Genomic DNA, 20443 nt, shown 5'->3' with positions numbered 1-20443 from the left:
CTTTTGACACGTTCTCAATAGGGTTCAATGTAACGTGCTGCCATCTTGCGGAAACTGTGCAACACTGCAAGCGAATGAATTGACTTCCAAGTCGGGCGACGCAAACTGTCACTGCAACATTCTGCTCCCTTTTTACACCCTCTCAGCAGGGTTCAATGTAACGTGCTGCCATCTTGCGGAAATTGTGGAACATTGCAGGGTATCCCAAATGCCGCCAGTAGAAACGTGAATGACGTTGTGCGATGTTTTTGTTTTGTGCTAAAGATGATTACAAATGTCAAAAGGCACGCAGGTTTATACATATCAATCGATCTATTGTTCGATCTCTTTTTTGACGTTGCAAATATCTGTGGATTCTTTTCTAGAAAAACACTTGTTTGTGTCGCATGACTGACACTGCGGATGGAATTATAAAGGCGAGCGCATGTACCCGATATAGTCTGTTTTAAAAAAAGAAAGAAAGAAGAGACACATTTTGACAATGTCTTCTTATCGCAGTCTTAAATGACACCTAAACACCATGAGGCTGGGATGTTGATCGAAGACAATCTCAATAGACAGTAGCGTACTAGGCCTACGTGTTTATTAAAAACCAAGACACTTGATTCCTCCAATAATACTCCAAAAATCTATATATGTGCTTGCGTGCGTGCCCACAATCGCGGCCATTGTGCTTTTTTGAGTCGTTTCGTAATGAGTTGGGTTGGATGTCTTTTTGTTAGCATCGATTTCTCCTCCCAAATACATGATGGATCATTTCATACAAATTTTTGTTTCCGTGTACGTTGATTATTCTTGTCAATGCTTTAATTCTTCCAACGTGCTATTTGGTCTGTCATATTAGCGAGAGGGAGCTGCAATCATTCTTAGTAAGGCTTTCTTCATGAAAGCAAAGACATTTCCATCTCCCAATTTCCTTCAGCCTTTTTCCTCTTCTTTTGACGACTTTATTGAATGCAGGGAAAAAATGACATTCAAAACAAAGATTGACCACTTTATTGAATGGAAAAAAGACAATCGAGCAGCAAAAAGCAGCATTGAGTTCAACCAATCAAAGGAAAAGCAAATCGAACTCCATGAACTTAATCAATTGCGCCAAAACTTACTAACTAAATGCGCCTACAGTGGCAAATGTAAGCTTGCTTAATCGACGACTAAATGCGCCTATGGTGGCAAATCAATGGTAGTAGATAGAATGCATGCAGAGAGACCAATCAATGGCTGGCTGGCTGGCGCTGGCTTTTTCTGCCTCCACCTTCAGCTTGCTGTCTTCTAGGCGGCCAGCTGAAGCAGCAGATGCACCAGGGTGACTGTCACCAGCAGAGCAGGTGAGTAGGACAGGACGCCGCCGCCGCCGCCGCCGCCGCCGCCGCTTCCCTTGTCCTTAGTTGCCGGCTTTTCGGTGATGGTGCTGTTTGTCTTGCTGCTGCCCTTGTTGCCGTCATTGTTTTTCTTCCCGTTGTTGACGGTCTCGGCTGGGTTAGGGTTAGGGTCAGGGTCGTTTTCTGAATGAGAGAATGGCAATTGGAAAAGGTCAGCTGGCAACGTTTGAACTCGCCGCGCGGTACTGCGAGGGCGGGCAGTTTGTAAAACAAAAAGTGCTGCTGAACGGGCTAGCTTATTGGTGGGTTTCCACTGCCAATGAAATGCAAAATCAAAGCTTTTCGGCTCTCTTACCAGTGAGTGGATTGTCCTGCAACATCAAACTCACCCGGAATGCTGACAGTGAAGGACTTTGTTTCTTTGTTAGGCTCAGTACCGTAGGTCGCCGTGTAGGATCCCTTGTCGGTTGCTACCAGCTTCAGGATCATCAGCTCAATGTCGTTTGCTCCGCTTTTGACGTATCTTCCACCGGTTAGAGGCTGGTTGTCCTTCGTCCAGGTGACCTTCGATGTAACTGAGCCTTCGACTTCCAATACGAGGTCTCTGCTCAGCTTGCCCACGCAACTGGTAGTGCTGCTCTTGCAGACTGGCGCCACTGCCAGCACAAGAAAAGCACAAGTGATCAAATGGGAAAGAAATGGTGCGCAAGAAGAAGCTTTCGCGGGGCGAGCGGCTTTCCTGCAACATCAAACCTTGGATGGAAAACTTTTCATCTGAGCCGCCCGTGTACTCTGCATCGTCGTCGACGTCGTCCAGGTTCTTGATCGTCAGGGTAGCCTCGTTGACTGGATCTTCGTACTTCGGACCGGGCACAACGGGGTCGTTCCCCTTCTTCCAGGTGATTGAGTTGGCAGTTCCGTCTTTGAGCCCCAACTTGATGCTGCCACCCTTCTTGCCCTTGCATATCGCAGGTGTGATGGTGTCACCGATGCAGTCCACCACTGCCAGCACAAGAAAAGCAGAATCACTCACTCTGGCCTGTGCGCACGGAGCAAAGACTGTGGCGCTAAGTGGACCCTTTGAAAAGGAGGCCGAGATGTTTTTGGTCACATTTTGGACATTTTTCTCCAACTTTTCAACTCCTGAGCATAAGAGACTTTCCCTGTGTGGAGTGTGTGCGTGTTGTCCCTGTGGGCGTGCCTCCCCCCCCCCCCCCCCCCGCCGCCCCCCACCACATTCCTAAAACATGCAAAGGAAACGGTGCGCAAGAAGCTTTCGTGCGGCCAGCGGCTGTCCTGCAACATCTAACCTTTGACATTGAAGCTTTGCTGTGTGTTTGGTAGGCCTTTGGTTTTGTACTCCCCGTCGTCAGGTGTTTCCAGGTTCAGGATCGTCAGAGAACTTGGTAGTGGTGTACTTCCCACTGTGTATTTGGCAGTCTTCGTAGCGTCGACGTCGTCATTTCCCTTCTTCCACTCGGTGACTGCGGTTTGTGAATTGACTATCAATTTGACCGATCCGCCCTTCTTGCCGTTGCACGGCACTTCTGTGCCAGCAGCGTTGCCCGTGCATTCTGGTGTCGTGTCCGCCAGCACTACAAAAGCAGAAGAGGGCAAAGTATCACCCACTCTGGTCTGGTCTGTGTGCAAAGTACACATTTGAGGAAAGAAAGTTTGACGCTATTTTCACTTCTGAATATGAACTTTGCTGCCATTGTAAATTGTTGTCTTTGTTCGACCAAATTGAATGTTTTCTATGGGCGCTTTGAAATGCTGCGTCAAACAAAAACCAAGGAAGGGAAGATATTCCGACGACGTTTGGTTTGAAAATGCAAAATGTGATGATTATTAGCCTATCCTAAATATACCGATTGCAATGAAAGTGGCTAGCAATGTTTTGTTTTCAAGAGGTTTTCTTTGAAATCAAGGTAACGCATTGGAATGGTCCAAAAACGCCATGTTGGGTTGGAAAATGTATCCTGTGACTGACTCCCTGTAGTTGTTTCGACAAACAAGCATCGGAATTCATTCCCAATAGTTTGCATGAGTGATTTGGATTTATTATTTTTTTTTAAACATAGGCTTTCCTTGAAATCAAGGGAACACGCTATCTCGATTCAAAACAACGCCGTGTTCTGTTTGAAAATGAAAACTGCATTTCGATTTGTTCACAACAATCCGAATTTCTTCTTTCGAGTGAGTGTTTAAGTAAAGTGATGTGGCAGAGGGGAAAAAAGCAAGTAAGGCTTGCGCCAACATGAGCGCCCACTTTTATTCGTGCGCCTAAAAGCTTGCGCAAAATGGTCAGCAACGTCGTCATTGAATTCAACGGCCTTACCTTGCCCAAATTGCTCGCTGTACACGAGCACCAAGCACAGCAGCTTGGAGAAGTTCATCTTCTTTCGAGGATGACTAGGAAGGGAGGGAGCGTTCGGACCTGCTGGAGCTGGAGCTGCGTGGAGCGCTGCGAGCAGGCGAATCCACTGAACCAAACGAGCCGAAAGAACTCCTACAACGCTCTCTCCCGATCGCCGTCATCTTCAGAGGCGCCTTTAAAGTTTGCACATTTGTTGCTCGTTCATTGGCTGCATTTGGGAACTTTATGATGAGTGCGTGCGTGCGTGCGTGATACACGTCGTACGCAAAAGCAAAAGCGGCCGCGGAACCGTCTAGAAGCCCCTTTGTCTAGAAGCCCCTTTGTCTTACGCCATACAGCTGCTTGCTCGTCTCCTTGAAGTCTTTACGGAATGTCTGTCATAACTGCTGTTGCGGTTTCGAGTCACGACGAATCCGAATTCAGAATCCTTTTTATTCTTTTCCGACTCCACTGAGCAGATACAGAGCCGTCTCCTCGACATTCAAGTGGCCCATATGCCGGTCGTAGTGGCAGTCGTAGAAATCGTCGCTACCAAAAAGACAGCCGAGACAGACATTTTTTAAGGGGGGGGGGAGGAAAAAAAAAATCACAATGACGAGACGATCGTGGACACACGCAAAGACCATAAAGGAATGGAACGTCACTGAAATAGCCTCGATGGTTTCACTCGATGGTGGCGCGGCTTGTTTTACTTTCGTGAGATGTGCACATCGTAAGCCCGAAATCGTTTGGACACGATTGTGGAAGCAATGCACAGGCCATCATTCGGAAACAATTCGAAACGAAACGATTTTTTTGTAACAATATTGGAGAGGGGATTCATTACGACGCTCCCTTGTCCGTCGTCACAAGGCAAGAGGTTTCCCCTGCATGCTTTGTTGACCTTCAAGTCATTCTACAAATGAATGTGTGTTTGGGTTTTATCTTTTTTTTTTAATTCAAAAATACAGCACGTGACAAGAATGGCTTTGAGCATAATGAAATACAAACAGTAACCATGATGCAAGAGCAAATAAAAAGCAATGAAAGAAAAGATCATCAAAATACAATCCAAATAGAATTCCAATCAAATTAGGTCGAGCTTTTCACGTCACATGCAAGCGCCAGTTACCACGACAAGATGACTACAATTTGTGTTTTTATAAATCGAAGGCTCTTCAAAAAGGAAACATATCTATCTATCTATCTATCTATCTATCTATCTATCTATCTATCTATCTATCTATCTATCTATCTATCTATCTATCTATCTATCTATCTACCTATCTACCTACCTACCTACCTACCTACCTACCTACCTACCTACCTACCTACCTACCTACCTACCTAACCACCCACCCACCCATCGGTTCCCAACTAGCCCGTTTTTCTTACTCACTCACCTTTTTTTTTTTACTGGTGCATTTTAAAGTATTTATTTAAATGAAAGGTTAAGCCAGAGTTTTAAAACCATCCGCGACTGCTGATACAAAATGTGCTATTTTGTGTTATAGTGCAAATAGACGAGTGCAGTGACCAAAGCATGAAAACCTACAATGTCATTATTATTATTATTCTGTCGTTCGGTTTCCTTCAGTTCATTTTCAGTAATGCTGTTCTTGATTCGTACATAGTCAACAAAACAACGAGGGTCATTCTTTGTAAAACACCTTCACCCCTCAGATTTCCTTCCAAATTTGAGGTGTAGTGGAAGAAAAAGACGGAATGCGAAAGCTTCCACCGTTTGAAGTTCTTGATTGATTTGACACGGAATGACCTTCCTCGCTACTTGAACGTCCAACACGACGTGGCGCTCCAACGCAACCCAGCTGTGGTTGGCTGGTCTCTAAAGCAAAAGCGGCGTGTGCTCTCCGGCCGGCTCCATCCGCCTGGTGAGCTGCCGCGCTCTGGCCAGGAGGCGGTTGGGTAGCGGCGGGAAGTGATGGCTCGGGTCCAGCACGTTAGTCTTGCGCCGTTCGCGCTCCTGCAGCCACATGAGGTACGGGCTGGGCGGGAAGAAAGGACGTGTGCGTTCCCGGTACAGCTGCAGGACGATGCCGGTGAAGCCCAGCACCACCCAGACGGTGATCATGATGTAGTCTAGACAAAAGAAAACCCAATTTAATATTTGTCGAGAGAACGGTTGACATTTACGAACTCACCGATGGTTTGGAACGGCACGTCGGTGAACGCGGCGCTGAAGTTGTTGTTGAGCAAGCGCTTGAGGATGTTGAGTGTGATGTAAGAGAGGCTGGTGTAGATGTAAGCGTTCACCGCCAGGATGACGGCGTAGGCGCCGATGACGCCGCAGGTCGTGATGTTCCCCTGATGAGAGAAGGAGCCAATGGAAACGCTCCAATCCCACAGCCATGACATCACAGTTACCTCTCGGGGCCAACGCATGAAGAAGAGCGGGACCATGATCATGATGCTGCAGAAGGTCACCCAGAAAACGGCGTCGGAGCGCCTGAACACATCAAGGTCACCTGAAAGAAGATGAAATATAATCCTGAGTGGAGTTCCGCACGGATCAGTACTTGGTCCTCTATTGTTTGGATATTATACAAACATGAGTTTGAACTCTTGTGAGGAATTGAGTATGAGTTCCTACCGAGGGGAGTGAAGAGGACGGTGGCGGCGAGCAAGAATCCGAGCATCAGGCCCACCACCACCACGCAGGCGAAGACAGAACCGAAGCGCCACCAGCTCATCACCAGGAGGACGCCGCCCACCACGCCGATCACCGTCGACACGGCCAGCCGGACTGCGAAAAGCGAGACGCTTAGAACGTGGCGACGACGTGAATGGACGGAAACAACTCACTGTCGTAATCCAGTCCGGTGGTCCTGGTGATGAGGACGAAGAAGAAGAAGGCGGAAAAGCTGAAGCCCATACAAAACAACTCTGTATGAGAGGAAGAGCTGTTAAGAAATCCACAATATTCCAGACGAGACAAAAAAAAATGTCACATTGGAGACAAGTGGATGGCTAATCATGGGTTCATTTTGGACATAATACAACATCACATGCAGGAGACCACATGACAATATTGCCAATACAGTATTGTTCAAGTATTTGTAGCTTTGGCGCCCTCTAGTGGCGTCTTACTATATGGAAAACAAACTCATTTGTCAATGGCAAATTAAATATAAAGTGAAGTTAAAGCGCTCACCAGATTTGAAGAATCGATGCCCAAAAAAGCAGACGAACAGCCCGGCTAAGCCGATGATGGTAAAGAAAACTTTTGTGGTTATCTTTCCTGAAAAGACCAAAAATTGTAAATACACAACCTCAGGAATTCCAACAAAAAAAAGTTTTGTGTCATACCCAGCGTTTGACAGCTGTCCAACTTGGAGTTGAAGCTGCAAGCGTACGTGTGGACCGGGACGTAGGAAGCCGACGTATTGAGGACGGGGTCTCGAACGATGACTGAGTAAATAACGCCCTGGCCGGGGATGGAGCTAAAAATAGCCGTAGTCATTTCTGTCGAGGACAGCGTCACAATCTGCAAGTAACGGGAAGACGACTTTAATCCGTGGTTGGGGAATTCTTGTGATTAATCTGGTTTCCGTACAAGTTTCCCGCTCTCCGTCATGCCGTCCACGTCCGCCACGGCCTGGACGGCGCGGAAGAGGCTGGGCTCCGAAAAGTCGTTCTCAGGCAGGAAGTACTGATAAACGTCGTACTGCAGCCGCCAGCGTGTTTCTGTCCCCGTGGATGTGTCGCAGGATGGAGGAGTGCCCCCCCTGGTGGACAAATAAAATTGTGACATTCTTGAGAAACCGCAGCGAATACCGCAAAATCACTTAAGGCGTTAACAACGGAAGAGGAGGCGGCTGAGCACGAGACCACCGCAGAACATGACGCACATGTGAGCTCTCAGCTGCTAGCTTACCTCGCGTATCCCAGGTTAGCTGGCGCGAATTGGATGGTGGTCTCAAAGAGGTTGTAGCGCAGGTAGATGTTGGGGTCCACGTTCAGGTTGAACTCCAAGTTACAGCCTCCGGGTATGGGGTCTAAAACAGGGAGGGGGGGGGGGGGTGTTGTGACACGTCAGGATGACTTGTGCAGGAAGCTGCAAACATTCAAACTAATATATAAAAAGAAATTAAAATAAATAAATTATTAAAATCAATAAATAAATAAAAACAATTTAAATTAAATCCAAAATAAAAATAAAATCCCCAAATAAAAATAAAATCCCTAACTAAAATCAAAATGAACTGACTCCCCTCATCTTATGATGAAAGAACTTCAGCCTTGATTTTTGCAGAAGCGCAAATGCAACTTCCTCACATCTTATGCAACACTATTTTGTCTTTTTTTTTTTAAGAGCGTCATCATTGATAGCGTACCTGTGCTGGAGAATGGCAGAATAACGCCCGTGCCTGTGACTGCGCTTCCGTCGGCAGAGAAGAGGAACAAAATGAAGGACGTTTGTCCCGGCAGGAGAGGTAACAGGATGCCTGTGTCCGCTGCCGTTGATGACAAACCAAGCACTGGGGTCTAAACAGAAACTCAAAAAGTTGTAATATCACCATCCGCCACTAGATGGCAGACGTCTTTGTTCACATTTAAAATCCAAGACAAAAAAGAACCCAAATAATAGTAAAAATACACAAATTAAGGTCTATCGATCCTTTAAGTCTCGAGTTCAAATCAAATTTGCATATTTTAGCGATAAATCCGCAGCGGCGATTATCACAATCCCGCCTTTGTACAGAGCTTGCCTTGTTTTGGCAACACAACAACAGACGGAAAATTCCCATTTGATCTGGTCTACGCTGAATTTATCCAATGCGACACAGCGGTACTAAGCGGTTACAAGTCACAAGAAATTCTTTTCTCATTCGCTTTGGACTAAAAAATAACCCTCAAATGGTTTGGTATGACCCATAACAGAAAAATGGATTATTTTTCAAATTAAAGATGGATTAACGCATTTACCACGGCTCAATTTCAAATGATTATGAAATAATGACAACTCTTACAAATGAGCTTAACTGCTACTTTTAAAATCCACTCTTCATTTGCATCTGCATACGTTTCTAAACTTGTTTTCCTTTGACCCCCAAAAAAATAAATATACCAGTCTTGGGAAGGTTTCTGGGTCTCGCCCTGTTGTGACCGTTGCGCTCTTAATCATCTGGGAGATGACGCAAGAGTCATGCCTGATCATTTTCTGATGTGATTTTATCTGACGGGTGTTGTTATGACAAATATCCTAACCCGAAAAATAGAAACGTGACCTTGCAAAGAAAGGACAACACTGGAAGACAGCCAGCGCTGTTCTTTCTTCCTTCTCGGCATGTGACCGTTTGTTACCAGAAGAAGACGAGCTTTGTTTGTGAAAAGGCGTACTTTGTTCGTTGGGATTCTATTGGGGGGGGAGTCTTACGGTGCTATAGGAGAGCGTAACGTTGTGACGTTGCGTGTGGAACTGCACGGTGACATAGGCGACCTCGGCGGGGATCCTGGTGGCGACGGCCTGCAGCGTCTCGTTCCCCGACACGCTGACATTCTGAAAAGCTCCCGGCTGGAAAACCACCCGGTCTGTCACAAGAGAGAAGTCGTGACAATCACATTGTCCGTATCCGACTCAAACTTTATTCAGATTAACTGTGGAAAAAAATGAGACTGTTAATTTCATCTGCGGCAAACCTCTATTGGACTGAGTCCACATCTTATATTACATTAAGTTCCTTTGGGGTTGAATGAGGTTGAGTTTGTGTTAATTCCTTGTAATCATAGCTCATTGATTTTTCATTTCTCCTAAGGAGACTGAGCTAGCATATCTGAAATCAAAACATTTGACTTTTTTTTTTTTTTAATATACACACTTAGACAAGTGACTTTGTATCTAATATATGGCAGCTTTATATTTTTACTTCTGATTTAAGTGGAAGCACGTGAGTCGTGTGAGGGGAGACTTTAACCTTTATAAACACCTGTTTATACTGCTGTGGGGAAAAAAAAGTATTTATACACTGTTGTTATAAAGTACGGGGTCACATAACGTTAATAATCAATCACGATAGATATTGTTAATATGTTAAAAACCAGCACATTTAATTTAAAAAATCATTTTAAATCTTAAGAAAACAACACAATAGGACTCTTTACAACAAATCACTTTCTCCATTTATTTATAGATTATATTTCTTGTAAATAAGTAAAAGCGTTATTATACTGTACTTACTTTCTTCCTGAGCTTGAACTTCACATATTAAACACAACAGCCAGAAGATCCACCGAGACATTGTTTATCTCCTTTATCGACTCCGATAAGTTTCACAAAAGCTCCCGTCAGTCATTTGTAACCTCGAACTCGTCTATGTTTTTCTAATGAAAGTCCCCGCGGGCGAAAAGGCGACATGCTTTTCTGAGTGACACAACTTCAGTGTTCTGCTCGCTCGCCCCGTCTTCGACTCTCGCGGAGGTCTGTGAAGGCGCCCTGTGCGAGATTTGTGAAGTCGCGCGATACTTTGCTTCAAAACGCCCACTATTTTTGTTTAATAAGTAAATGATCAAAATGGACACATTTAATGAATAATACGCGACAGCTAAATAAATGCAACTGAATATTTTAAAAACATAATTTATTTTTATTGTCCACATATCAGCCTATTCAATGACATTAAAAACGTATGCATCGTGAAGTCACATATCTACATCGAAATTTTGCATTTAAATTTTATTTTGATTTAAATAGTTAAAAATATTTATTACTGTGGTTTTAATGTAGAACGTTTATTTATTTCACTATTCAGATTTATTAAGGCAGATTATCACTTCAATTTGCTTGTGTTATTGTCTGTCAACCAAAGCAGTGGATAAAATAAAATAAATACTGTGTTTGATAATCATATTTATTTTAGCTCACACAATTTTTTTCAAATCTCACGCACACTTTCAAGTTATTGCAAGTGCCACAGACTTCACTTGCCACACTGGCCAAGCTAAAAAAAAAAGAAAAGAAATGACAAGTGATTGTTCAATTGCAGCTCTGGAGGAGGGTGATACAGTAGGCATGCACAGGGTGATTGATGGTGGAACCATGGAGGAAAATTGGTGCATCCCAAAGACGTGGAAGCGTGGATAGGAAGTCCAGTTAGCTTTTTTGTAAGGTGGCTTCAGTGTTGGTCAGTGGCGGCGGTGAGAGTGACATGGCTTCTGATGGGTCTTCTCTCTTCAGGATCAGGAAGGCTTCGCGACTGATTCCGAGCAGTTCTCTCAGTCCTTTGTTCTCCAGCTACGGCACAGAAACATGATGATGATGCTATTAATTAGCTTTTAAAGAGAGAAACGGTCCTTCGCTTTTACCTCGAGCCGTTTAATCCTTTCTTCATCTTGACATAGCAGCCCCTCATCCACCTCGATGGCTTTCCTCATCACAGAGGCCATCTCGTTGATTTTGTCAGCGTGCGCTTGCAGCTCCTGTGAAGGGAAATCAAATTATGAGTCGTCTGGCTAGTGCGAGGTTAATTCAGTTTGAACTGACTGTTGTGTGCTGTTCCTTCAGTTGTGTCACAATGGTGGGGTCATCTCGGTTCCTGGCCATGAGCAGCCTGGACCTCTGCTCTTTGTATTTGTTCATGATGAGCCCCAGCGCCGACTGATGTTCCTCCAATGATGTCCGTAGCTCTGCACAGATAGTAAGAGCAGGATTAGTTAAAACAAAAGTTATAAAATGGCTTACTCTTTTCCATGTAAACCTTTGTTTTCCATCTGGAGAGCTCTAATTTGACGATTTTCCTGTTGGATGCCCAGGATCAGACTGGATCGAGGCCGATGACGTGCAACCTGGTTGAGTGTGTCGATCTCTACTTGATACTGGTAAATAAAAACAAATTAAAAATGATTAATCACTCAAAATTCCTTCAACAAAACACCCTACCTGCTGCATGGCATCCACACGCTTATTTAAAAATGTTGTCTGTTCAATTAACAGCTCTGCAGCGTTGTCATGGTTACGGAGCCGTTCGACCAACGATTTGGCATCGGCCAGGACTTTTTCCAAAGTACAATTCATGTCTGAAAAGATACAAACACACTATTAGGAACCAAGAGTGGCGCAAATTGAAGAAATCTGATATATAAACGAGGCGATCTATTACTAGACCGAGAAGAATACAACACTACAGTTTCTAACTCGGTGGAATCAACAACATCGATATTACCTGGAGAGCTCAAAGTGCAAGACATTAGCTTTTAGCTCGGTTGCTACTTCCTGTTGATATTTGGTAGCTAGCATTAGCTACAGCCACAACCTCGTCCACATAAATAGGTCAAAAATGGTGCCTCCTCGTTTTATTCCAAGTTATCACGTTAAAAATAAAGTCGCGTCGCGGTGGCACGGTTTACAGAGTTGGTTCGTTGTTGAAAAACAGTCTTAAAATGATTAACTGGGATTATAACCAACTAAATGTTATCAAGTATCGTCAACTCTTCGGAATTTAATGGCAGCACGCACGTCTCGTAGAATCTCGCGTGATTACAAATACAAATCATAAAATCTTAACAAAAATCGTCAAATTATGGAAAATAATGATAAAGCATTGTTCTGTATTTTGCTACAGTACTGCAGATATAATTTACTATAAATAAATATATTTTTTAATACAAACGATGAAGCACACGATGGCACTATCGAGTTGAATTTCGCTCACTAATAAACGAAGAAGATAATAAAAATGGCGGATAGGCTAACGCAGCTACAAGATGCTGTCAATTCGGTATGCTATTCCTAAACTTTTATGCATATTTCTGATCCATACCCGATTCGGAAAGGTGTTTTAATAACCCATGCGGTTGTGTTTGAAGCTTGCAGATCAGTTTTGTAACGCCATCGGTGTCCTGCAACAGTGTGCTCCGCCTGCCTCGTTCAGTAACATTCAGACGTCGATAAACAACGATCAGCCTGCAAACCAAACTGAAGGTGCTTTATTTCTAAAAGTTCTCCATTACCTTTATTAACTTCTGCATTTCTATGCAATCGGATAACAGACTAAGCAAAAGTGAAACATAGTTAATAAAATATTTAAACACTCAAAAAATAAAGTAATTATAGTGTATTGCCCTTCATCACTTCTCAGTTATAAATAACCTTGCATAGTTAAATGCTTACTAAATAAGTTTCGCTTTACTCAAACAATGAACAAATGTCATTCTACATTTAGAATACGCTCAGCTGTTTGCAGCCCTCATTGCCAGGACAGCTAAAGATGTGGACGTGCTAATTGATTCTTTGCCGAGCGAGGAGTCCACGGCAGCTCTGCAGGTTAGTGGTTAACACATACAATAATACAAATCGAGATTGTGACACGATTGTGCTTCTATTCACCAGGCGGCCAGTCTGCGGCAACTGGAGGAGGAGAACCACGAGGCGGCGGCCCGTCTGAAAGAGGTGGTCACCCGGGGTGACATGCTGCTGGAGAAGATTCAGAGTGCCCTGGCGGACATTGCACAATCTCAGCTGCGCACCCGCAATGGCGCCCCCAGCCAGACTTCGCCTGCTGAATCCTGACCTGCCATCTTTTTTCACATCTTACTTACCGTATTATTTATAACACTCAGCCACGAGCCTCAAAACCCATGCTGGATCTGTCTGTCGGGTGAAAAAAAAAAAAAAAAAGCCATATTTGATCACTTCACACTGGTAGACTTGTTTACTTGGGTTTGAAAAAAAATAGTCTGGCTGCAGTTCATTTTTTGTATGTTTTCTATATTGATTTTGTAAATATTTATGACCACGAACTGATGCTATGCTCTAATGGCCATTTTTGGTCAATAAAGTTTGACTAAACAGTTGTTTATACAAATGTGTTCCTGTAGTTTGTAGCATGCAAGCAAATGTTTACGTTTAAAACGTTTAAAATAGGAATTGGCATTTTCTTTAGATTTTATTTGCAGTACTTAAATAGCTTTGGGAAAATGTCAAGCTGGAAAAGGAGAAGAGTGATGTGGATCATGTTTGGGGCACCTTCAATAACAACACATTAAGAGGCGACAGAGTTTATTGGCCCAAAAAACTAAAAATAGAAGGCACGTCACAGCTCGGTGGCCAATGTTGACGTTCGACTTTTAAAAAAGCCTTCTGTGCTTAGCACCACACCCAAAATAAAGTGTCAGCAAGTCACGCCCACATCCCCCTCATCCATGCATACTGACATCATTGCTCTTTCATTAAAAAAAAAGAAGTTGCCCAAATATAGACTTTTCCTAAGCCATTTATGGCTCGTTACGTCATTTTCACGTTTTCCATTTTAAAGTCAAGAACGTAAAACTCTAAAATGACCTTTTATTGTCCTCAATTGCTTTGTAAGTAGAAGGATGGAACTATATTTTCAATAAAAATGTCTAATTTAATTCATTGTTTTATGTAAAAATAATAATAATAGTTAAACAAGAATAAAATCATTGGAAACAGTGACTTCTTTCATTCGCGCAAAAGAGTCTGATGAATCTGCGTCCAAACGAAGGGGCGGATCCCAGCTTCCTATTGGCTGGAGCGCATTTCATCCTCCAAAATCCTCCCCGCGTGATTGGCCGTTTACATTTTCTCTGCCGCTGATTGGCGTGACTTGACGTCACTCCAAAGCTACGCCATTGCGTAACTGCAGCGACCGATGAGTCCGACGGTCCGAGGAAACCTAAGCTACCTTTTCCCAATTTTGCACCTTAAAGACAGATCAGCCGCCATATTCAGAAACCAGAGGGTGACAAATGAAGATATTTTATTTTTTAAAATATAATTGGATGTTTTCCTTCTTTCTTCGGCTGAGGAAATGAGCCATGTTTTGTTTTTGATATCAGCTGTGTTTACTGTGTATAGTGGCGTTCCCGTTAAGGGTGACAGTTAGCTTAATAATTGGAGCCTCCAGCCTTTTCTGCCTACATTTTAGGCAGAAAAGACGCTTTAACTCCATTTATTTTATTTTCTCCTGGTTCGTGGGGCTGGTGCCCAGACAATAATCGACTCTGGAGCAGGACACGGAGGTAGGTTGAGCCCATGTTATTTTAAAAAGCACTGGCTATTTTTACTCTGTTTGCTAATGGAACCTGTTAGTCTGGCGCAAACGGAATATAACAGGCATGAGATAACCCTTTAAATATTTATTTATCTTTGAAAATAAAAAAGTCATCAATACCAGTAGCGAACTATATTATATCTCTGTACGTGCGTGGTGGATTAAAATGTTTTTATTATTTTACATAGGCATTTTTTTTTCAATCCCTTGACGTGTTTTCCTTCCTTGCTTCCTTCAGAAATTCTACCAATGTAATATATTACTATAATAATACAATTAAACAAATATAATACTGTATACAGCCTTGTAATTAAAAAAAAGATTACAGTTGATGATTTTATGTATTTGCAAATAAATGCAATAATGAGGATTTCTGCTCTATCCTGCTTTTTTTTTTTTTCCTCCAACTCGTGTTTTTTTTTTTTTTTAACTCGTGTGAGTGCAGCCCATTCCTCTCCTTAGTGTCATGACTGGACTCTTTCATTCAGGGATGGAAAGTTTCCTGGCAGGTCTCTTTAAAGTCCTTTTAAGGGTGGAGTGTGTGCATGAGTCGGCCTCTTGTCTGCACTATGTATGGCATGGATACGTCACACCAAATGTTTTAAATATTTTCTTTTGGGCAGGTAAAGCAGCACAACTGCGTCCCATTAACCCCTCAACACAAACTTCCCCATTCAAGCGTCACTGATTTATTTTTTTTTCCTTCCAAGCAAATCAGGAAGTGTCTTGTTTTTGGCCGATTGTTGTGGCCCCGTCTAGACCAAATACTGCCTCTTATCTCAGCCCCACAGAGGTTTTTTTTTTTTTAATCTCTATGATCTAATCAAGATATACTTTTCTACTGGCATCCTGGCAAAAAAGTTTTGATGATGTATGCCCTCGCCCCGCTTCCTTCTTTACCACATTCTTGTAAAGACTGACATCTTTTCTTTCTGTGTTTTTGCCACAGGATAGCATGGCCATGACTGGAGGGACGGCAGCCGCCCTCTCCATGAGCAACCACACCCGTGAGCGGGTGACTGTTGCCAAACTGACGTTGGAGAACTTCTACAGCACGCTGCTCACCCAGCACGAGGAGCGTGAGACGAGGCGAGATAATTTTTTTTCTGCTTTAAATTAAAAACAATTTCCAGGCCCAAGTCTCACTATTTAATTTCTGTTGCTAGGCAGAAGAAGCTGGAGAAGGCCATGGATGACGAGGGCTTGCCAGATGAGGAGGTACAGCTGTGAAAAGATGCTTTAGATATTTTAGATGAAAAATAATATTTGCCATCGATATTTTCTGTGTTGGCAGAAAGTGATGCGGCGTTCGCAGCATGCTCGCAAGGAGACGGAATTTCTGAGGCTGAAGAGGACGCGGCTGGGTTTGGATGACTTTGAGTCGCTTAAGGTCATCGGGCGTGGTGCTTTTGGAGAGGTATGATGGAAAACATTTTTTTTTTTTGTTTAGTTTGTTGATCGTGCTTTTCTGTCCAGGTACGTTTGGTGCAGAAAAAGGACACCGGGCACATTTACGCCATGAAGATTTTACGAAAAGCAGACATGCTGGAGAAAGAGCAGGTGGCTCACATCCGGGCCGAGAGGGACATTCTCGTGGAGGCAGATGGTGCATGGGTGGTGAAGATGTTCTACAGCTTCCAAGACAAGAGGAACCTCTACCTCATCATGGAATTTCTTCCCGGAGGTGCGTCTTACGCTCACACCTTCAATGCACGGGAAATAAAACATTACCTACTGGTTGCTAGGCGACATGATGACACTACTGATGAAGAAGGACACCCTGTCTGAAGAGGCCACCCAATTCTACATCGCCGAGACGGTCCTGGCCATCGACTCCATCCACCAACTGGGCTTCATCCACCGAGATATCAAACCGGACAATCTGCTGCTCGACTCACGGGTGAGTTTCTGCTCATATCTGAGATCTGACGGCATGTCGTTCAACAAGTTTGCGCTCATCTTTTTTTTTTTTTTTTTCCCTAACAGGGACATGTGAAGTTATCTGATTTTGGCTTGTGTACCGGACTGAAGAAAGCCCACCGGACAGAATTTTACAGAAACCTCACACACAACCCACCCAGTGACTTTTGTCAGTATCACACTTCTCATTTTGATATTTTGATTGAAGTGGAAGGTTTTGTAATTGATGTATTTTTTATGTTTCTGCAGCCTTCCAAAACATGAACTCCAAGCGGAAAGCAGAAACCTGGAAGAAGAACCGGAGACAGCTGGTAAATGTTTTCTGATGCTGTAGTGCCCCCTGTTGGTCATTTAATATAGCCAGAGGAAAAAAATGCTAAATGCTAACGTGGCTTGTAATTTTCAGGCTTATTCCACAGTGGGCACGCCGGACTACATCGCCCCCGAAGTCTTCATGCAGACGGGCTATAACAAGCTGTGTGACTGGTGGTCCCTGGGGGTCATCATGTATGAGATGCTAATAGGTAAAGCGTGTATATTTTGCATCCACGGGCAAAGACGTGTTTAAAAAAAGGTTCTCTTCAGGCTATCCGCCATTTTGCTCGGAGACGCCGCAGGAGACCTACAGGAAAGTGATGAACTGGAAGGAGACTCTTGTGTTTCCACCTGAAGTCCCCATTTCGGAAAGAGCTAAGGACATGATACTGAGGTATGTGACGTCTTTAAAATTTATTTTATAATCAGGAAATGCAATGTGATGGGTTTTTTTGGGCTTCAGGTATTGCACCGATGCTGAAAACAGAGTTGGGGCAGGCAGCGTGGAGGAGATCAAAAGCCATCAGTTCTTTGAGCCTGTGGACTGGGAGCACATCAGGTATGTTTTGATTTCATTAATACACCCCCCCCCTTTTTTTTTTTTTCTAAATATGAATACAATTCCCAACAGAGAGCGTCCCGCAGCCATTTCCATCGAAATAAAAAGCATCGACGACACGTCCAATTTTGACGAGTTCCCGGAATCGGATATCCTCCAGCCAGGTCTGAAACATTTCCCCATATTATTTTTCGAATAACTCTGCCGCTGCTTCAATGCTTCCATTTCTCCCCCCCAGCCAACACCACAGAACCAGACTTCAAGTCCAAGGATTGGGTGTTCCTCAACTATACTTACAAACGCTTCGAGGGCCTGACTCAACGAGGGACCATCCCTACATATATAAAGCCAGGGAAGGCTTGACAGCCTCTAACAGGGAGTATAAAAAAAAAAAGACATTCACGGATGTAACAGGGTCGGGCTCTCGGACGCCCCCGCTGGTGCTGAAGGCCGAACCGCCCCTCAGTGTAACCGCCCTTGCCCCTCCCACCAAGTTCTTAAGCTCTGCTCTGCCGCCAACAATTAAGTTACCACGTTACCTCTGGTGGGTTTGCATTGTATGCTACGCGCGAACCGGCGTGCCAATTACTGCTTAATAGTTTGAACACTGGTCGCTAGGAACAAGGTCGTATTCAAAACTAAGTACTCGCTACTGAACGTAAGCTGCCGTCGCACTACGGAAGGTTTCAGCATGAGTTTTATGCTCGTCCATCCACGATAGTGCATTTCCTCAAGTTGTGGACTTCGCTTCAGTAGACTCAACTATATTTAGGATTGGTTAAAATAACTAGTAATGTACAGGTATGCACCCAAAGGACATTTAAAAAATAACTAAATAAATCATCACTAATGATGAGCTTGGTTCAATTGACTCACAAAAATGCAAATGTAAAATTCATTGTTTACAAAAATGACTTTTTCAAAGCGTGATCTAATATAAAAGTAGTACTTTGACGCAATCTTGTGGCATTTTTATGCAAACTGACTGCACTGAAATGACGAACCTTCTATTTGACCAGGCAAAGCACTGTGCAATACAAAAGTGGTGCTTTGTCGCCACCTTGTGGCAGTCTTTAATTTTCATTATCCATAGATTACAGTAGTTAACCCGGATAATTTCTCTTTTCAAGCCCACAATTTGAGGAAATAGGGTATTTCTCATTTGTGTTAAATGTATCTCAGGAAACGTGTTTAAAAAAAAAACAAAAAAACACTACTAATCCATTTGATATATGTTAGTTGTGTAGTTAGTTGCCTCCGAATGTGTAAGGGTAAGTCTTTAGGTGTTACAGGGTAAATAAAAAAAAGCTTGAAGAAACAGCAGTAGCTTTAAGGAACCCGGGGTGTAATTCCATTATTTCATATTTTATTATCACCCAAAAAGCGGAACAACTCATGCTGGGATCTTCCTCGTGCTGATTTCGATGACACCCCCCCAATATAAAGTGTGTAATGTGTCACTTCCCTTTTACAGGCTTTATCTATCTCCACAATATGGCCGCCCACTTTGACTTTGAATTCGAATCAGACGAGGTCCAATCAATTCACTTCCTTCTTCGAAGTGCCTTTGCATATAACTGGTCAATAATATTGTATCAATGTTATTAATCTTGTGGGGGCGGAAAAGTCGATGAAACTGTCTGGAAAGTAAAATAAGTCAAAAGTATGAGGGAATATAGATTTTAGGTCAGGCAAAACGAAGCAATAAAGTTGATGCAGCTGTTGCTTGAGGGAAATGACGGTATTTTTATGGCATTGATAAGAAATCATCCTCATAAAAAAATGTGTGTCAAAGCAAACAGTAGATGACAAAGATGCCTTGTGTATGTTGCGTTCAATTAGAACACAGTGGAAATATCTTCATTTTTGACACTCCATATGCATCCTTTTTTTTTATATTAACCTTTGACTTCTGCTTCAAGTTGCACAGCTCGTACAAGAAGAAAAAAAAAAGCTACCAAAGATCATCACATGACCGTGAATCCAGATGTAGCTCATGCTTGATGCACTTAACCTCAAACTACCTTAACATAAATCACATCAACAATCCCACACACCTCCAGAGTGTTAAAAATCACTGTCTTGGGGAAAAAAAAAAAGTTGTTCCCATTTACACCACACGGTGGTGCTACTGCTGCAGAAAAAATGGAGGACTTCGTCATTCTGTTGAAATGTTAGTGTAGTTTATGTATAAATTACAATTTGTATATTTTAGCGTTATTTATTATTTGTATGTGTCTGGATCAAATCTTAATCCTTGTATTTTACTCCCTTTGAATATAATTAGAATACTAAGTTACATATTTTTTAGGTCACTTATAAACACAAAGTTGATTCTTAAAGACTATTTTAATGGAGTAACACTGGAAAAATGACACTTGTGTAAATTAACTCATTACACAGCCATTACTATCGAAACACTGGCAACAAAAATGAGTACACAGAAAAAAAAATGGCCCCAAAGTGTCATTTGTGATTGAAAAGCTAGTGTGTTAATTTTTTTTGTCATTTGTTCAGTGTTGTTCCTTGAACGCATACGATAAAAAAATTATATGGGATATACAGGACAGTATGAATTATTGTGATGAGTAAAAAAAAAAGGACCTAGAGGAGTACAAATGTTAATAAAACCTTGTTACTGTAGTGGGACCAAACTAGTCTCATTTTGTGTTAGGTGCTTATAAAAAGAAAAAAAAGTAACCATGAAAAGTCAGGACAGTTTTGTTGGGTTATGTGATGACGTGTTTGTATTCTATCTCTTGTAGCTCGGTGAAAAAGGTCACAGGGGAAATGCTAGTCATATATTCACATGGTAACTTTTTATGTCGACAACATGGCAAAATAATAAAAAAAAACAATGAATGCATTGAGTTTCTTTTTTAGTATAAATACGCTATTACATGCTAACAAGTATATTTTGACTACAAATATACTAACAGGT

The 20443-nt window shown here is 42.8% G+C and overlaps 4 protein-coding genes across 4 annotated transcripts; 2 read left to right on the top strand and 2 right to left on the bottom strand.

Annotated features, from left to right (window-relative positions):
* Window positions 1-981: 981 nt before the first annotated feature.
* Window positions 982-10122, bottom strand: tm7sf3 (transmembrane 7 superfamily member 3). Its single transcript, XM_049761701.1, has 15 exons — window positions 9878-10122; window positions 9077-9231; window positions 8034-8184; window positions 7574-7694; window positions 7253-7424; window positions 7006-7183; window positions 6851-6937; window positions 6502-6582; window positions 6290-6442; window positions 6064-6164; window positions 5841-6003; window positions 3661-5778; window positions 2633-2917; window positions 1712-2324; window positions 982-1505 (listed from the first exon to the last, which is right to left on the bottom strand). The coding sequence occupies exons 1-12, from the start codon at window positions 9936-9938 to the stop codon at window positions 5525-5527; spliced, it is 1677 nt and encodes a 558-aa protein (XP_049617658.1). The 5' UTR covers window positions 9939-10122; the 3' UTR covers window positions 982-1505; window positions 1712-2324; window positions 2633-2917; window positions 3661-5524.
* A 411-nt stretch (window positions 10123-10533) lies between these two features.
* Window positions 10534-12166, bottom strand: fgfr1op2 (FGFR1 oncogene partner 2). Its single transcript, XM_049761704.2, has 6 exons — window positions 11859-12166; window positions 11576-11712; window positions 11394-11511; window positions 11180-11322; window positions 11002-11115; window positions 10534-10930 (listed from the first exon to the last, which is right to left on the bottom strand). Exons 1-6 carry the CDS (start codon window positions 11881-11883, stop codon window positions 10790-10792), a joined length of 678 nt encoding a protein of 225 aa, XP_049617661.1. The 5' UTR covers window positions 11884-12166; the 3' UTR covers window positions 10534-10789.
* Window positions 12167-12267: 101 nt separating this feature from the next.
* med21 (mediator complex subunit 21) lies at window positions 12268-13499 on the top strand. Its single transcript, XM_049761705.1, has 4 exons — window positions 12268-12413; window positions 12502-12616; window positions 12858-12958; window positions 13025-13499. Exons 1-4 carry the CDS (start codon window positions 12372-12374, stop codon window positions 13202-13204), a joined length of 438 nt encoding a protein of 145 aa, XP_049617662.1. The 5' UTR covers window positions 12268-12371; the 3' UTR covers window positions 13205-13499.
* Window positions 13500-14293: 794 nt separating this feature from the next.
* Window positions 14294-20364, top strand: LOC125992556 (serine/threonine-protein kinase 38-like). The gene is made up of 13 exons (XM_049761702.2): window positions 14294-14676; window positions 15658-15797; window positions 15875-15926; window positions 16003-16125; window positions 16185-16392; window positions 16454-16608; window positions 16695-16797; window positions 16878-16939; window positions 17035-17152; window positions 17214-17337; window positions 17407-17502; window positions 17575-17666; window positions 17741-20364. The coding sequence occupies exons 2-13, from the start codon at window positions 15664-15666 to the stop codon at window positions 17863-17865; spliced, it is 1392 nt and encodes a 463-aa protein (XP_049617659.1). The 5' UTR covers window positions 14294-14676; window positions 15658-15663; the 3' UTR covers window positions 17866-20364.
* The last annotated feature ends 79 nt before the right edge of the window (window positions 20365-20443 follow it).

Source organism: Syngnathus scovelli, chromosome 22 (genome assembly GCF_024217435.2).
Source record: "Syngnathus scovelli strain Florida chromosome 22, RoL_Ssco_1.2, whole genome shotgun sequence".
NCBI lineage: Eukaryota > Metazoa > Chordata > Actinopteri > Syngnathiformes > Syngnathidae > Syngnathus > Syngnathus scovelli.
The sequence above is the reverse complement of the archived record's forward strand: the minus strand, read 5'-3'. Positions and strand labels throughout refer to the sequence as shown.

What these genes read in the sequence shown, in the direction of transcription:
- tm7sf3 (XM_049761701.1), bottom strand. Translation starts at nt 9,938, where the DNA reads ATGTCTCGGTGGATCTTCTGGCTGTTGTGTTTAATATGTGAAGTTCAA. An exon ending in GCATCGATTCTTCAAATCTG is followed by an intron (nt 6,583 to 6,850) that starts GTGAGCGCTTTA and finishes CCTCTCATACAG; the next exon opens with AGTTGTTTTGTATGGGCTTC. An exon ending in CGTGCCGTTCCAAACCATCG is followed by an intron (nt 5,779 to 5,840) that starts GTGAGTTCGTAA and finishes TCTTTTGTCTAG; the next exon opens with ACTACATCATGATCACCGTC.
- fgfr1op2 (XM_049761704.2), bottom strand. Translation starts at nt 11,883, where the DNA reads ATGTCTTGCACTTTGAGCTCTCCAG. An exon ending in TCTCCAGATGGAAAACAAAG is followed by an intron (nt 11,323 to 11,393) that starts GTTTACATGGAA and finishes CTATCTGTGCAG; the next exon opens with AGCTACGGACATCATTGGAG. An exon ending in TGAAGGAACAGCACACAACA is followed by an intron (nt 11,116 to 11,179) that starts GTCAGTTCAAAC and finishes TTCCCTTCACAG; the next exon opens with GAGCTGCAAGCGCACGCTGA.
- med21 (XM_049761705.1), top strand. Translation starts at nt 12,372, where the DNA reads ATGGCGGATAGGCTAACGCAGCTACAAGATGCTGTCAATTCG. An exon ending in TACAAGATGCTGTCAATTCG is followed by an intron (nt 12,414 to 12,501) that starts GTATGCTATTCC and finishes TTGTGTTTGAAG; the next exon opens with CTTGCAGATCAGTTTTGTAA. An exon ending in GCCTGCAAACCAAACTGAAG is followed by an intron (nt 12,617 to 12,857) that starts GTGCTTTATTTC and finishes TTCTACATTTAG; the next exon opens with AATACGCTCAGCTGTTTGCA.
- LOC125992556 (XM_049761702.2), top strand. Translation starts at nt 15,664, where the DNA reads ATGGCCATGACTGGAGGGACGGCAGCCGCCCTCTCCATGAGCAACCAC. An exon ending in CAACCCACCCAGTGACTTTT is followed by an intron (nt 16,798 to 16,877) that starts GTCAGTATCACA and finishes ATGTTTCTGCAG; the next exon opens with CCTTCCAAAACATGAACTCC. An exon ending in CATGTATGAGATGCTAATAG is followed by an intron (nt 17,153 to 17,213) that starts GTAAAGCGTGTA and finishes GGTTCTCTTCAG; the next exon opens with GCTATCCGCCATTTTGCTCG.